Consider the following 17,988-nt stretch of genomic DNA (forward strand, 5'->3'; position numbering starts at 1 on the left):
GGCGCGGGGAAGGAGGGGGAGGGCGAGGGGCACGATGGACAGTGAATTAGTTGGGAAAAAAGACAATATACTCGCCACAGTAGAAACGGGCATGCACGATCTCGTGTCCTCGCCTATTACGCCTCGATCAAGTTTTCAGACTGGCGTCAGACACGACGCACGAATGAAAAAGTCTCGACACAGAGGAAGTCGCGAAATTATCCCGGGAAAAACTACCTCCCTCTCTCTCTCTCTCTCTCTCTCTCTCTCTCTCCCCCCCTCTCTCTCTCTCTCTCTCTCTCTCATTCGCCCGGCTCGACATTACCGGACCTGGGACGTATCAGCGCGATTAACACGCCCACGCGCGCGCGTTCGCATCGTTTGCGTTTGCAAGTAGACGTTGTACACGTTTCGGTGAACTGTTTCGGCGAGAACTTCCGAGCGAGTCGGTTCGCAACACAGCGACAGGAGCAGAACGCAGCTTCTTCGCGCGTCGAGCTGTCAAACGTCCAGAAGACCTACCCCGTCGTGCACGCGCGGGGGGTGGTGCATCTTGCTCCGCTCGTACTTCGCCGTCCCTCTTCTCCTCGAAGTCGTTACAGCGATAAACGTTACTCTTTACACCGCGTAATGCGCTTTTTACCCGCGCCATGCGCTAGGCATTCCCGAGATACCGTCTAATTCGTAATGAACGTTACCATCGGTCGAGGGCTTTCAGAACGCGGGCGGCAGACAACGAGGGACCTCGGTCTCCTGAGGGGGATGTATGAGGAGTGGCGGGGGTAATAGTCCTAAAGGGTCGGCGCGTTCCTCAACGGGCGGACTCGCCTTTCGTCGCTGCGCCGATCGTCGATGATCGATCGAACGTGATCTCTCGGGGACTCACTTGGCCGATCGATCTGTCGTTCGTTGTGCGACATGACGCTTTTCCTTCCGACCGTGTTAGCAGGGAGAGCAGCAAAAACAGCAAAGCACTTTTGGGCGCATGCAAGAGACCCACATGCAAAGTGAAGAAATCGGCGCACACACACGTACACGACGCGTGCGTACGTACGTGCACGTGTACATACGCGACTTTATATATATATATTTATATTTATATATATACATATATATATATATATATATATATATAAATCGCCAAAGATTCTTTCGAGAGTGAAGCGTTACCGTTTCCGCGTCTGGAACTACCAGCAGCAATATACTTCAAAGTCGCGCGTCCGTTCGTTAGCGGGCAGCGCGTCACGGACGATCCTCCGTGATAGTCGATGTGTGTTAATGACGCAACAGCGACCGCATCGGACCGTAATTGCAATTGCGACTCGGAGGGATTCGACGCAACAACCGTCTCATTCGCAACGCGGGGGGCCGCTCCTGCATTCGCCGTCGCTCGACGACGATTGCGGATGAGCGGGCCGATAACGGTTATCAATATAGTATATATATTTTGTGTATATATATATATATATATGTATAGAAATATGCAGAGCAAAGAGAGGATACGAGAATAAAAAGTAGTCAATAATAAATTGGAAATGTGTGCGTGTGCGTGTGTGTGTGTGTGTATGTGCGTGTGCGCGTGTGTGTTTGTGTGCGTGTGTGTGTGTGTGTGTGTGTGTGTGTGTGTGTATGTGTGTGTGTGTGTGTGTAGATATACATGATTCTCAGGAAAGAGGCAACTCACCGGATCTGGCGGGAGTCTGTAATCTGTGGATATCTCGCTGCTCGCGCTTCGCTCCTCGGTCGACCTTTCCCAGTCCATCTCTTTTTTCAGGGACTGCAAAGAAAAGAGAGGGCACATCGGGTTTACATCGAGGTAATAAATATACAATGAACGAGGCGGCCGGCGGTATCGAGATACCGCGCGGCGCGGCGCGCTATCGACAGTCGCGTCGGAATTATCATCGATTTTCCCTCTTGCATATTAATCGCGACGTCGGTTATCAATGTTTCAAGCCGAGCCGATGCGCCGCGCAAAGAGACGCGGGCATCGCGGCTCCGCTTCGGGAGACGCGATGAAATTGTCGGGACGGCGTGTGTCGATTCCGCTGCGGATCTCTCCCTCTCCCCCTGCGACGACGTCATTTTTGCGTTAGAAAACTCTGCTCTGCCGGCCGGAGTCTCCGCGCGTCGCGCGCGTGGAAACGCAGGAGGAGGGGGGGGGACGGGCTCGTTATCGCGTTACGGAGCTTTATCGAATTCTCGCGCACCACGTAAAACGCGGTTGACATTTTCCCCGCACGACCATCTCAAAACGCGCTCGTCTTTACGGCAGACGCGTCGGCTAATTTCGAGCTTGAGTTTAATCGCACGACATATTGGCGCAGACGACAATACAGGGTGTCCCATTTTAAACGAGCCAGGCAAAAAAATTTCGAAAAATATGCACGATACTGGGAAACGTTTCAGACAAAAGTTGTACGGTTTCAAAGGGGACATAAGACAACTGTACCATTTTCTTTACAGATGGCGCCACTTTCGAGATATTCACTGAACATTACTTTTCTTCAATGGAAATCCCAATTTTTCATTACATCATCTTTTTCTACCGATTAATTTGAACAACTTTTGTCTGAACAACATTTTTCTGTCTGTCTGATATTTGTTGAGATATTTGAGGAAAACTTGGCAACTTTTCCGATATTAAACTTACGATATCTACTACGACGCCAACTATTTGTCGAAAGAAAAAGTGATACTGGACTTTTTTGCTTTACCTGGTCTCAAGAATATATTGTTACAATAGCGTCCTGACTTTTGTTAACTTCTCGACCCTTGGACATTTCAAAATCATCGAATTAATTAATTTCGCCTGGCTCATTTAAAATGAGACATCCTGTATAACCGACGCGAGATCTGCTTATGGAATATCTATGAACCGTATATTGTCGGACAAACAGCTGAACAGAAGAGAGAATGATATTATTGTTGTATCGTTACAATACATGAATTATTCGATAGAATGGCGCTATTTAATAGCGATCTCGCGATTTTTAGTCATCTTTGCTTGAGCAAGGCGTTTTTCAAACACCCGACGATCAGACTCGATCAGGCTTATTATTTTCGCACAGATGTTTTTTTATTAATAACGAAACATTTAGGACGTAAAACGTTTGTTTTTCTCCTGCATCTCTGAGGCTTGACTCGATGTATTTTCTTTCATATTTATCGTCTCCATAAACATTCCGATATTAGACGGTTCGAATCTCTGGACGGTTAAGAACACTAAGAGAAAACATTAAATTACAAAGCAGGCTCTTTTTTCAATGTAGTGGGAATAAATCAATTGAATATTGGTTCCCGCTAATATATAAACGTTTAATAAGCAAAACATTTTATAAAACAAATATACTGAGATGGCCGGACATTCGTTACGCAATCAATTTTCGCAATCGAGTCGACAATAAATTAAACTTATTCTCTATATGTTATTTTAATTGGCGAAAAATGTCGTCTTTTTTATTCTTACGATTCAAGATAATTTAATCAATCTTATTATAAATATTATTTCCTATATTGTTCGAGAGAGCACCAGCAGGGACAGTACACCTCTTGCAATCGCTGCGCTGGCGAATAAAATAATTACTCGTTTTACCAAACGAAATAAATACATGGATATGAACATTTGGACGTCGCTGATCAAAACTTTAAAGTACGAAAGATATCGTATTCTGTGTTGGAAAATATGGCTATTTTCTGTTTTTTATAGAAACAAGATCAAGATGAACGTGTTGTTTCGTGTTCTACAAACATGACAGATTTTGTTTTCTCAAGTTAAACAGTTGTCGATTAAAACACATTATATTAGGTTACGTTAGGTTGAGCTACCGTAAGTCTATGTTAGGGATAAATCAAGGGTAGATAATCAATTCGGCATCTTCCTCGGGAACATTAAAAGACATTTTTTGAAAGAGCTTGTTTCTCCAAGGATGATAAAGCGAAAACAACGGTAGCTTTGCGGATCAAACAGGGCCGCGTGAATTTTTCATCGATCTCGAGAAAGCTCGTTTCGTGTCGGCCAAAATCTGTCGAAACAACGAAGATGTGATATCTTGAGGCATGTATTTTGGCGTCCCTGTGCAGCTAGTCTCGTCACCACGTAAGAACAAAACGGATATTTCAGTATCAGAAGCTATTTGTGAGCTTTCATACCGCGCAAGCCGAAAGATTTAAGACCGCTTCTTGAAGTAAACAATATTCTGCCGGGGGTCGAGCTGCGTGAACTTTTATTTAACCCCTTCGTATTCTTGAAAAATGCGGAAAGTGAATCCCTTTTTAATCGCACAATTAGGAACCATTTATAAAGTCTTAAACTGACACATTTTCGATTTTTCAGTTCCGTTTCTTAGCCTCGAGACAACTTTAAACTGTATAAACGCGCTCAGGCAGCAGGTACAAAAGGAGCAAGTTCACTTAATTTTCTTCTTTGAATATCGTATGTATGTACTCTTGCAGAATCCTTACATATTTCCACACATTTTTTCCAGTAAAGTTACGAGCGCTTCGAATAATCACAATTGCAAATTACGCGCTTAAGTGACAATCGATTATGACGGAAATGATGTGACGATTCACGCTGTAAATGGCCCTTTATTATAGGCCTGTTCTGAAATTGGTTTCGGGTACTTTGGTTTTATGAGGTTGGTAGGCCTTAAACTAACTTAGATACGTTCCGTAATTAAATCAGTTGATTACGCTTGAACGTTTACAACCATTACTACCACTTCTTACTACTTCTCTTTGCAAGTGCTTGCTTTTAGCTATTAATTTTGTAATATTAGACAGAGAAATGGATAGATATTTTATTGCTCATTATCTTGATAATTGATCAGCCGATCGATTGTGGAACGTATCCAAGTTATTGGGTTCGTGCAAAAATAATTGCGATTTTTTATCATTTTAAATTTGGCGCTGATTTTTCTAGTTACCGTTATAGCCATGTAATACATCATTGTAAACAATGAGATTGGAGATTACTGATTTCAGCTTATGTCTATTGTTTTCAGTCTTGAGTATTGTTAGATACAACCTCTAATGTTAATAATGCGAATAAAGCAAATTCGCGTGATTTTGTTGAGTTTAAATTAAGCGACATAAAGCGACAGAAACAGCTCGAAATATCAAATTTGCTTTCGGGGAAGAGTCAATTAGTGAACGTACAGCTCAATACTGGTTCTAAAAATTTCGGGAACGAAAGCCTTGAAGATGAGAAGGGTCGTGGACGTCCTTCAGCTATAGACAATAATGATTTAAGAACCATTATTGAAGCGGACCTATGTAAAACTCCAGAATTCTATCTTGTAGAAATAAACAAACTTCTTTTCCACTGGGAGAAATGTGCGAAAGCCAATGGTCTTTATTTTGATTAATAAAGATAATTTTTAACTGATATATGATGCGTCTTTATATTCGATACGTAAAAACCGCGATTATTTTTGCACCAATCTAATAGTTTAAGGCCTACCAATCTTATAAATACCAACATCAAAATTTGCGAGACCGATCCCGAGAAACAGGTCTTATATTCTTATCTGATGAATGGGAATATTATAATATATAACAATTATGTTTTCCTCGAAGCCCCTGTTGTGACGTCCGGTATTTCATATATTGTCATTTCGACTCCTGTCCATAACCAATTACCGCGTAAGCTCGTGAGTGACCATTCGACACGCTCCTAACCTCATCGAAAAAAAATGTGTGGAAATCGTTTCACAAACGAACGTACAGTCGGCCGCAAAAGGATTTGCATACGTTTCTTTCCGGCGAAGTCGCTTCAGCGCTCCAGGTTGTGACAATTGAGAGACTGTCGATGTGTTTGCGTCGATTTCGGACAGGAGCCGAAATGACGATATACTCGATGTATACCAGCTATAGTTGATTCTTTGTTACATGCTTATTTGATAAGTGAGAATGGAATAAAGATACTGACATTTTTTTCCTCGATCCTCCGTATGCGACGTCGAATGTTACGCTCTTGGTATTTGTCACTCTGGTTCTTTCGTCGTAATCGATGCGCAAACGCTTTGGCAATGTCTCTCGATTGTCGACAAGTCGGAGTGACGCGATTTTGTCCGGCAAAATGTGCGCAAACTGCGTTCTGTGCCGACTATATACGTCGGAACAAGGCGTTTTAACTGAGCGATCGATGATTCGTAGATCGGGTCGAGGTATATACTCTTGATTTTGATCAGATCGAGAAATATACAGTAATCAGGTTCGCAAATTGCTAGTTGCTTACTAAGCGCTGCGTTCTGCTGAACGTAGACATTATTTTTGAAATATTCGACTATGCGCGTTATTTTCAGCCTATTCTCCTCGTATCAACACCGTATCCGATATCGGCTTCTGGGTCGAAGGAATTCTCGTTCGCTCGAATTAGAATCGAGTCATTTTTTTTCGCAAGAACTTTTTAAGAACGACGATTTTTAAGTCATATTCCCGCACGCGTGACAACGGCGACTTTTATACATTTGTTTAAAGCTATTTCCATTGCACTGGAAAATTTATCCCACAGGAATTACGGCAAGCGCTACTGAGATTAAGTGGTAAACATTGAAAAATTAAAATAGGAATATCTATGAGCGTGTCCTCGATACTGAACACTTTTGTGTTTTAGTTTTTAAGAATTAGATTTTTAAAAAGCCTCTTTTTATTATACCTCTCAAACGTTTCAACGTCCAAACATTTATTTCCATTAATTCAAACGTCTTGTAAGGTAAATAATTACTTTATTCGCGCCAGTTTTCGAGAGTTTCTCTATCGACATTTGCGGTATGAAGTGACAAGTTATCCGTAAGATTAATTGATTTGTCGCGAATCATAAGAATAAATAAGTCATTTTTTCGTTGTTAAAGCATGATACAAAGTATAATAAAAGAATGGGGCAACAATCGGCTCTATTAAATTGATTCTATTAAACGTTCATTAGTGCGGAACAAATGTCCGAGCGGGACGTTTGCTTTATAAAAAATACTCATTAAATGCTTATAAAATATTTGTAGAAAGCATGATTCAACTAACTTACTTTTTCTATTAACCTTTTGAGTCCCAGTGTATCCTTAAGGAGATACGGCATATAATATGTCTAAAAATAAAAATATTTTAATTGATCTCTTTCTCTTTCTCTCTCTCTCTCCCTCCGTCCCTCTCTCTCTCTCTCTCTCTCTCTCTCTCTCTCTCTCTCTCTCTCTCTCTCTCTCTCCCTCTCTCCCTCTCTCTCTTTCTTCATCTATCTATGTCGTTTAATGAAGCGCCTTTGAAACTCTATCTAGCTATAGTTCACTCATTACTTGAAAAAGAAAATTGTGCTTTCGACAGTTCTCCAATAAAATTTTCCACTTTTCCCTTCCGAGACCGCTCTTTTCAGACTCCAAATTTCCAAAACAAATGACATTCCCCTCTGACAAAACAACGCAGAATTTGCAGAACAAAGAAAGCCGGGGCTCAAAGGGTTAAAAAAAGATAATCTGATCTCTAGCTTTCACAAGGCCGATGCATAGCTGTGGAAATTGTCGTGACGGTCAACTCCGAGACAAGACTAACGTTCCGCCGTGAGTGCTCGCAATCGCCCAGAGATCGCCGCGTTCGCCCGGTCATTTGCAGCACCGCGAGAGAGCGTCGCGCCGCGCCGTCGCGCGCGCCGACAGCGCGAGTTCTTTGAGTCGCGCGCGATCGCGCGTCTCGAGAGGGGCTTAAAGAATCCTGGTAATTACTTACTAGCGGAACTTGCTGGACCGGGGGTAAGCCCGACGGGCCGGCGAGGGGCTCGGTACTGTGCGGGGACGGAAGCCGGCTCTGCGGCAGGTTCAACGGCAACACGCCGGGAGCGCCGCCGCCACCGCCACCACCGCCGCCGCCGCCGCCGCCGCCACCGCCACCGCCGCCGCTGCTACCACCACCGCCGCCGCCGCCGCCGCCGGTGTTGTTGCTGAGGCTCATGTCGGATGGTCCGCTGTGCACCGAGATCGGGCTGAGAGAGCCCCGAGTCTCCTCGAGGCTAGCCGCGTCCTCGGAGTCCCTCCTGGGCCGGTCGAGGGCGAGCGGTCCCGGACACGGGCTACCGGGAGCCGTGGGTGATGGCGGACACTCCGTCATGTCTACCGCCTCCGTCGGCTCGCTGGGGGCGCTTTGGACGACGCTCGGTTGCTGTTGCTGTTGCTCGCATTCCTTAGTGCCGCCGGCCACGGCCACCCCGGAGACGCTCGACTCTCGCTCTCTGTCCTTGCCGCTCGTGTCCTTTATGCTCTCTCGCTCCCGCTCCCGCTCCCGCTCCCGCTCCCGTTCTCGCTCCCGCTCCCGTTCTCGCTCCCGCTCTCGTTCCCGATGATGTTCCCGCGTCGAATCGGAGGCGTTTGTGTGTTGCTGTTGTTGTTGCTGCTGCTGCTGCTGTTGTTGCTGCTGCTGTTGCTGTTGCTGTTGCTGTTGCTGCTGTTGCTGGTCGTCCCTGGACGATACGGCCGCGTTGATGTTCGTCATGTCCGCTAGACCCTTAACCTTGAGGCTCTCCGCTGTCTTGAGCAGGGCCGATAGCTGGCAGTACTCGACGTTTACCTCGCCCTTGTACATGAAGTCGACGAGGGTACGTAGCTCGGCGAAACGTACGTCCTTTAGGATGACAATGGGGTGGCGGTTCGGATGGTCGAGGAACAGGGCCTGGAAGTAGCTGGAGCACGCGGAGAGGACTACCTTGTGAGCGCGTATCGACGGTCCCTCCGTGCACGCCAGTGTCACGTCTACTAGCGACTCCGACTCCAGCAGTTGACTAAACACACCCAGCAAGTTGCTCTGATGATTGTTCCACCTCAGGCAGTAATGCTCACTTCCCATGTCTGAACTGCACCCCGCAACCCTGCTACATAAGAAGGATCTGTGACCCTCCATGGGACGCGACAAGCGAGGGAGAAGGAACAAGTGCTGCCTGCGTCGGCCGCGCGAAGATGGTCACGTGGCCCAGTGTGTGCGTGTGCGTGTATCTCGCGACGCATTCGCGATCGTCGCCGTCGTTACCGTGCGTTTCCGCGGCGACAGGGGCGAGGAAGGGGCGAGGACGCACTTTCGCGAGGAACGCGTGCTCGCGAACTCGCGTTCGTGATGCATTTAAACGTGACCGACACATCCGGGGAAGCACGGCCGATATCACCGGACGATACGGGCTTATCTTTTATTATTCCTTGCCGTTCGGCCGCTATTTATTGCTGCGCCTAATGCGTGAAACGGCGCGCACGCACGTGTCGCGGACATGTGCCGCCCGTGCCCGGCGACACGCACACACATAATTACGCCGTCGAGCGTTCGCGCGCAAACGTGCACTCGCGTGATACGTCCGCAGATATGCGCGATGGCGTGTGTACGGTACCACTGCGCGCGATACTCGCGTGATTCGTTTGGCCCGCGCGACGTTATAGCGACGCGTAAAGCCCGTGTCACACTACGGATTGAAGATCAAGGATCGCGGATCGAAGATTAGATCTCGACAAATCGACGAACTTCGGTTTTGATTTACTTTATTCCGATTGGTCAAATTTCCATCTTCAATCCGCAATCCTTGATCTTCAATCCGTAGTGTGACACGGGCTTTACACAAGCCGTATACAGGGTGTCCCGATACGCGCGCACGCTCCTGCGCTCCAATGTGCGAGAGCGCGAGCGTTCGAGCCGATGTCGAGTCGGCAAATTTTCCGACGGACTGTTTTCCCGCCGATTGTTCTTCTTCCACGAACGATCGAGGGCTATGAAGGCGAATGATCGAGGGCGTACCTTAAGCCTGTGTCAGACTATGGATTGGGATTGAGATTGGATTGAAATTTGAGCAATTGGAAAACAGAAAATGATCTCAAATACAGTGAACTTAGGCCTGATTGGTTAAATTTCAATCCAATACTCGATCCCAATCCGTGGTCTGATTGCGGGCTTTACGGAAATTTATTACTGGCTGTCAGGGTTGGAGAAGTAACTCGTTACTTGTAACGAAGTTACGGTTACAGTTATTTTCCTTTTTTTTTTGGTAACTACAACTTAACCTCGTACCTCTTTTTTTCATTTATAACTATAACTTGACTTGGTTACATTTGTTTGATAACTGGTGACCAATTTAATAGCTATTTTTATAGTTACTTTATATATTATAAAACTTGAGTTTCTGGCAGATCAGCACGATAACGCGACGTGCCATGCTTGATGCTCCAATAAGCATACAGCACAGTTATTCTGGTTGCATTTGGAAAACGCGCTACTGCGTCATCTATCTTTATCGTTTTATTAGATGTTTCATTAGATGTAAAACAAGGATAAAATGACGCAGTAGCGCTGATAGTCTCCTCTCCGAAGGCAACCTATATTTCTTTAAAAAAAATTCTACGCTTATTGGACATTTCCGTCGCGCGTCGCCAGTCTTTATTCGTTAACATAATTTGCGTTCAGCGTGAAGTGCGCTGCGTGGTTTCAGTTATAAAAAGAAGAAATTCAAACAATAGATAAGACATCTCAATCTTCGGAGAAGGATTGTAAAATGCCATGGCCAACATATGCCAGAAACATTTGAGTTACAGCAAAGACTTCGCGAAACGGAAATAATTGAGCATTTCTCTGCCCAGTTGTTACCAATAGTCTTAAAGAATAAATATGAATCGCTTATTTAAATTAATGAATCTAATTTGTAAAAATTATATACCATATGAGGAATATATAATAAACCACAAACTACTTTTATATAAAATTGAAAGAATCTATGCGATTACGAAATTTAATGATAGCACAATTATTGTAAAATGATAGCACAATTATTGTAAAAAAATAACTGAAAAGTAACGACTCGTCACTTTCTAAGTAACTACAACTGTAACATGTTATTTTTGAAGGTTAGTAACTTGTAACTGTAATTAGTTACTTTTTCAGTGAAAAAAACTGTAACTGTGACTAGATATTTTTACAAAATAACTTTCCCAACCTTGCTAATTGTAAAAACTGTAAATCGGCCAATGATAACAAGTAATTTTATTACTCGTACAAGTAATAGAATTATTTATTATCACTGGCAATTTATTGCAGCCAGTAATAAATTTCTGTTAGGAGTGAAAAGAAACGTCTAACCTGAAAACTAACGAGTTGACCGGTTGAGAAATTCGACACGGCGCGCTGCGTTTCCGATTGGCTAGTTCGCCTGGCGCTGAATTTCATCGCTCATACCTTCCTACGTGTCGCACACTTCAGAATCGAGAAGTCGCCGATCGATCGACCCATCGAGCCAGGACTAATCGAGGAAATACGCTCGATCGATATCGGGCTCCGCAAACGTACGTTTCCCTCCGTTCGAGTCGAGTAGAGGAAATCGCAATTTGGTTCGCGCGGAATTTTCACGTCGTTCAAGCGCCATTTTCGCGTGACGAGGCTCGCGAAAGAGACACGCAGCCACGATGGCGCAGGATTCGGTGACTGGAAGATTCGCTGGATGATCGGCGGACATCCCCCTTGCGCCGCTTTGCGATATCGCTTCGTGTCGCTCGTTAGCAATTACGTTGCAGTCTGTAACCGCCGCCGCCGCCTATCGGAGGAATGTCGAAGCGCGAATAATGTTTTCGGGCGTTTTGAAAGAGAGAGACTCGCGGCGCGGCGCGCATTCAGGCCTCAGATAAATTGCACCTGTCAATGCGCTGGGGACGGTTATAGGAATTACTTGTATCCTCGTCGGTTAAATATAGCGGCACCGGTCGTTACGCATTGATTTCATCGTTTCGCGGCTATAACGTCAGGCTGTTACCGAAACCTTCGGAACTTTTTTTTCTTTCTCCGGAAGCGCCAGGTCCGCGGTAAACTATGCCCGTCGACTTGCAATCGAGTGGTTTTCGTCGAACGATTACGACGTAACGACGCGGCCCCCGTCGCGGTGTGTCCGTTGATACGCGTTTCCCGCCGTCCCGACGGCGAATTATTCGGCACGAATTTCATAGAGTAAGAGTCCCCCGAGAGATTGCAAATAAAGTAATTGGATTTAACAAGCGATTCGGAGATGAAGAACAGTACGGCGTATCAGCAGTAATAATGCCGACAAGGTTACAGTGAAAACTCATGTAAACGTAACCGTACTCGCGACAATGACGGTAATAACGTGTTAAAACGCGCGCGCGCGCGCGCGTGCGCGTGCGTCCGCGATAATAACAATATCGCTCGTAATTAATCGCGCGAGATAGCTCCTTCTTCGCGATTACACGCGTGCACATTACTGCGAGGGGCGCAAAAAACAAAAGATCAATGTTAAACAGTCTTCTCTCTCTCTCTCTCTCTCTCTCTCTCTCTCTCTCTCTCTCTGCCAAGCCGCGGTGCAGTTATCACTCTCCCGCGATAATCACGCGTCACGCGCTTTCACCCCCTCCTCCTCCTCCTCCTCCTCCTCCACCCTCCCCCCGATATAGCCGGTTCTCCCCGGCACAAAAATGCCGAGTATAAAACGCCGTCGCATCGATCGCGGGATACATTGCCGTATTAAGTATAAAAAACAGAGAGAGAGAGAGAGAGAGAGAGAAAGAGAGAGAGGGAAAAGAGAAGGGGAAGAAAGAGGGAGACAGAGATAGAGGGAAGAAAGAAACTCGCGCGCGTCGCACTCGCATGTGCGTGCACGCACGTACGCACGCTGGTAGGCGAACGCAGAAATCGACGCTTTTCGCTGCGTACGGCAACGGAGGCGGGAAGGAGGGGGACGCTGCGTATCGCGCGTTCTGCGCCAAATACCGCGGTTTGCCGCTCTTTTTCCGTGCAATAAACACACCCGCAATCCGATCCGGGCTTCTCTCACCCTCCCTCCTCGCAACCCCCCATACCGCACGTCGAGTCTCTCCTTCCTTTCCCTCTCTCTCTCTCTCTCTCTCTCTCTCTCTCTCTCTCTCTCTCTCTCTCTCGGCGCGCTCGATAAACTTTGCTCACAAGCACCGGTTTCAGCGAAATCGCTTAATAGCGAAAGTTAAGAAGCCAAAGTGGAAGTACATATCTATGAGCGGCCGCGCGCGCAGAGTGGATGAAGCCGTGCTTCTCGGCGGCCGCACAATGCTAAGTACGTCGTGTCGAGCGGCGCTCACTCGGTATATGGACGCGTGTTTCTTCTTCAGGCGGGGGCAGGCGGGAGGGGAGTGCGCGCGCGCGTTTCCGCGCGTCTCTACAATCGCGCGCGCGTTATATCGTTATCGTAATCTCCGTTATTGTCGGCGTCGCGTCGATACTTTGTGTGCCATCGATTACGTTCGTTCGACTGCGAATTGGCAGACCATCCCCCCCCCCTCTCTCTCTCTCTCTCGCTCTGCCCGTTCCGGCGCTGAAATCAAGCACCGATCAATTACGCGAGTCTCGCCCGCCACCGGCGAGACTCGTGCGATGCGTTTCAAGAGATACAAGCCGATACCTTGTTTCTCTTTCCGACGCCCATTGTTTTCCCGCACCTCTCGCGCTATTAGGTCGATTGCGCTCTCTCGGCGAGAGCAAAAATCGGTCATTTTGCTCTCGTCGGGCCGACGGGCGATCTCATAGGATAGGCAGTCAAAATTCTTGCACCGCACTCGACGCGCGATACCGAGCGAGTCGATACCTCTTAATTAAGCAATCTGCACCATTCTCGTATTGGCGCTCGGCGGACGGGACTCGAGTGTTTGCCCGATTATTTCCAATTCTCGCGTTCCACCGGCGAATTTCGGCGATCCTGCGCGCGTGCTCCGGTCTTCCCGCGTGATTTTTCCACGGCGGCGGCGGCGGCGGCGGCGGCGCGGACGCGTATTGTTATGTAAGCCTACGCGGCCCACACGCTGTCGTTATTTATGTCATTTCAGAGGTTTTCTTTGGGTCAATCCGTTTAGAACGATACACGCGCGCGAGCTTCACGCGCGTACGATGGGCTCGCGTTATTCGCGCTCGAGTGACCGGCCAGGGAAATCCGCGCGAGTAAAAGCTGATTCGCACTGGGCAGTCTGGGCGAACGAGGCTCCGTCGGTCCTCCGTCACATTCTTTCTTTCTCATCGGAATGATCGAGACGTGACGTCGAGGTAATATTGCAATGTCTCACGGAGAATTCACGGATTTTTCAGTCGGCCGCAGCTTGAACGGTGAGTGAGAATCAGCCTTTACTCGTACGGATGTTCCCGCTCGAGAAGAAGCTACATCGAGCTGATCGTACGTGTTTATCACTAGACGAGTAGTGAGAATCAGTCTCGGGCCGGACCGTCATCAGGCTCGGGAAAGTCACTCTTGGAAAGTGACGTGTGATCGATACTCGTCACTTGTTGAAAAAAATAATTCGTCGACGTTGCTCGTTGAAGACGTAACTTGTTATCGTTACTCGAGAAATCACGGCGAGTCAAGAAGTGTCGTCGAGATTTTCGTCACGTGTCTCGCCAAGTAAATTTTTCTCTGAATTCACTCTCGTGTGTATGTGTGTGCTTATTCTACATACTGCATTTTACACGCGCTAAGTAACAACAAATCCAACGATTAAATTCGTCACCGTTATCCAACAAATGTAATTACGTTACCGTCACCGTCACGGGTGAAAAAGATTACGTTATTCCGAAGTCGCGTCACTGAGAGGAAAGGTCACTCGCAACAGATAGAAGTCCGTCGATCCTCCTCCGTCAATTTTCTTTTTCATCGGAATGCTTGAAATGTGACGACGACGGATATGAACATTGCGATACAAAAACACCGAGGAACATTCTGACGGAGGCTGGCTTCGGCCAGCCCGATAAAAGAAAACATTCGACAGGCTATTCTATTGGATATTCTGATTCGAAAAAAATCGAGGATGTTTTCGAAACCTTCTAAAATAAGAGACAATAGCTTTTTAATACGAAAATAATAAAAAAAAAAAAATCCGTAAAGGAAACAAAAAACACGAAAAATGACATTTTTTACAAAAAAAAAATCATATCTCATATAATTTTTGGTATTTCTAAACAATTCCTTCGGGGTTGTATTTCTCAAATACTACATTTCCAAGAACAAATTGGTTCGGATGTGTACGTGCTTAAAAAAAGGTATTTATTTCGACGAAGCAAGGAATTTTTTTGAAAAAATCGAATTCCAAGAAATTTCAAATATTCATGATTATTATTGATATAAAAAAATATTTTTGATGTTTGACAATTTGTTGGGGCCCACTGGACTCCAGGTGTACAGTAAAGTACAATAAAAATTGTCCTGGGAGGAAAGAATGGCCGATTCGGTACGGCTCGCGAACGGCCACAATTGACGGCGCACAAAAGCCAATGATGTTCTCGGGCTGCGATCGCGATGTTTACGCGAAAGTCGGCGGTCGGTCAAACTCGAGAGAAAGAGAGGGAGAGAGAGAGAGAGAGAGAGAGAGAGAGAGAGAGAGAACGAGAGAGAGAGAGAGAGAGAGAACGAGAGCGAAGGAGAAAGATAAGGAGCCGATCGCGAGCGAACGGGAGATGCGTTTCGGAGGATAAATCGGCCGTAAATCGTTGGATTACGGCGTTCCGCCGCTCGCACGTACGATATCCGCGCGCGCGCGCGCGGTAAAATTAGCCGACGTGCTACCGACACGCGCCGCACGGCAAAAATTCGCGGCCGCGTGCGCACGTGTGCGTGCGTGCGTGCCAACGCGATCCGCGATTGCGCACGTCGCACGCACGCTCCGCCGCGCCGCGCGGGCGCGAGCGTTAATTGATACGCGCTGCGTGCGTGCGTGCGTGCGTGCATGTGTGCGCGAAAGCGTGGGACGGATAACGCCGGCGTGAGTGCCGAGAGATATCGGCCAGCTTAACCCTCCGAGTGCGAGCGAGAATGCGGCTCGTTACACGAATTCTCTTTGCGCACGTCTCTTCTCGTCTCACTCTCTCTCTCTCTCTCTCTCTCTCTCTCTCACACACACAACCGTCCCGCGCTGCGAACTGGCAACAAGCGATCTCTCGACGCGATTTCTCAGAGTTCTCGATCTTCTCCCCCAGAAATTGCTCTTTCAGATCGACTTTTCCAAATCCAGTTGAATTTGTCGTTAAACGAAACAACTTTGACGGGTGATTGTATCTCGACGGATCGGGAGCCGATTCTTTCTGTTAGAAGAATCGATTTCTACAGAAATCGGACACGGAAGAGTGGACTGTTTGAAGATCGAGTTGAGATCGCCCTCGACACTCTTTGAACGTGGGCCTTTCCGATTCCGAGCTCCGGAATTTTCTCATCACTCGAGCGACGCGTCTAACGTCTCTTCGATCTGAGACTTGGAGAGGCGTACTAGCGCTCGCAGTTTGTACGAAATACATCTCGAGAACGACAGGTGTTGTTCACCGCTACCCGGTGAATCATGTAATGTATATCCGCGAGTCGTGCCTTGCTGCGTTTTATCGACAGTCAAGGTTTCGCGTTGAGCAGATTCGGCGGAAACCGCTTGGGCAAGGGCCACGTCGCTCAAGAAGATAGGACTCGTAGAACTGAAGTAAGCGGTGAGCTGAAGTTGCAAGCAAATGTATCAATCACAGTCGAATTTCAACATGGTAATTTCTTTATTCTCGATAATTGTCGAGTCTGGCAACTTTCGTTTAGTAATTAATATAATTTAGTTACTGTGGAACACACACATATCGACACTCCATCTTGTCTTCACTTTCCTTTTGTGTTTGTTGTAATTTTCAAGAGGTAAAGTGTGTGCGAGTAAAAAATGTGCCACGTTCATCAGCGAGGTAAACTCTCTGACGAGTCCATCTCCGCGCTACCAGAAAATATGGTAAAAAATTGAAAATAACATCGAGGAAAAATTGAAAGTTATATCGAGGGAGCTAAATTGTGCGAGAGAAGAAACGGTGAGTCTCACACAATAATCATTCTCGCGGCCAATTATTCTTTCGTTATTCCAACAAAACAGCAACTGACAGCAACATGTATGAGATTATCGTCACCGACACTGCAGTAACATTTACAACGAAAATGCTTCTTCCGCCATTACAATTTTTCCGCACGATTGTAGTCTTTTTGTCGCAATTTGTCGCACGATTGTAGTCACAAGTATACCGACGCTTTTATCCTTATAGCCCCTCTATTCCCCGCGTCTACTGCGTCTTTTTATCCCACGTCTTCCGCCTTAAGGCACACCTACTGAAAAATGTCTATCGATATCTAAAATGAGGTTTCCGAAAAATTTCTCACTTGATAAGATCAGACTTTTCATCTTATATATGATATGATATCCCAATTGAAGTATCACACGGAATAATTGAGATCTCATGTAAGAAATTTTCCGGAAATCTCACTTTAGATAAGGAATTATATAACAGGAGTTAATAGGAATTTTTCAGTAGGAATTGCACGTGAAGAATTTTAACTGTAACCGTAAGAGGACTGACCAATTACAGTCGTTTCCCAATCTTTTTTGTATTCCGCACCCCTAAAAATTTATTAATGAATCTTCGTACCCTCTACGAAAAAAAAATTATTCGTATGTTTCATGGCAAAAATTGGTTGTTGGCGTTTTAAGGTAAGAAATTAATTTATAATAATTTATCACTACATAGTATTGTTTTATAGGAATTAACTATCATTTTAATATTATAAAATTATCCATGGTATCAAGCTTCGCATAGTGATACGTAATGAATGAATATATACGCACACAAATACATAATTTTAATAACATTTTTTCTAATTTGATGAGAAAAATGCCTTATTGCAGAATCCATCTTAATCATTATTATAATCACCTTTCCTCGCACCCCCCCCCCCCCCGGTTTGAGAACCCCAGCTCTAACGCAAGAAGAACAATCGACTCTGGTTGGTCAGGTCAGCTTTCTTACGACCTTAAGGTTACCGTTACGAATTTTCCACGCGGAGGCTTCAGATTTCGCGATTGACCGTCGCGTTGAAAATCGCACGCGAACGATCATCGAGATCAGCGAACGAGATCGGTCGATTCGCGCTCGAGGAGCGGACACTTCGCGCGCCGGGCGCCCGCAGCCGCTCTTTTTAGGTCCGCTCCTGCTCTACGTCAAGTGCGTCTTACGAAATCGCGCGTTTCGCGT

The 17,988-nt window shown here is 46.3% G+C and overlaps 1 protein-coding gene across 1 annotated transcript in view; it reads right to left on the bottom strand.

Annotated features, from left to right (window-relative positions):
* The window catches only part of LOC109503618 (sex determination protein fruitless), an 83,909-nt gene that overhangs the window by 49,736 nt on the left and 16,185 nt on the right, over nucleotides 1-17,988 (bottom strand). The window contains exons 2-3 of the mRNA XM_025297423.1: nucleotides 7,699-8,833; nucleotides 1,664-1,756 (exon numbers count right to left, since the gene is read on the bottom strand). Coding sequence (XP_025153208.1) covers nucleotides 1,664-1,756; nucleotides 7,699-8,808 — 1,203 coding nt within the window. The 5' untranslated portion in view covers nucleotides 8,809-8,833. The remainder of the gene's footprint in view (nucleotides 1-1,663; nucleotides 1,757-7,698; nucleotides 8,834-17,988) is intronic.

The sequence above is a fragment of the Harpegnathos saltator genome, unplaced genomic scaffold (genome assembly GCF_003227715.2).
Source record: "Harpegnathos saltator strain DR-91 unplaced genomic scaffold, Hsal_v8.6 scaffold176, whole genome shotgun sequence".
Taxonomy (NCBI): domain Eukaryota; kingdom Metazoa; phylum Arthropoda; class Insecta; order Hymenoptera; family Formicidae; genus Harpegnathos; species Harpegnathos saltator.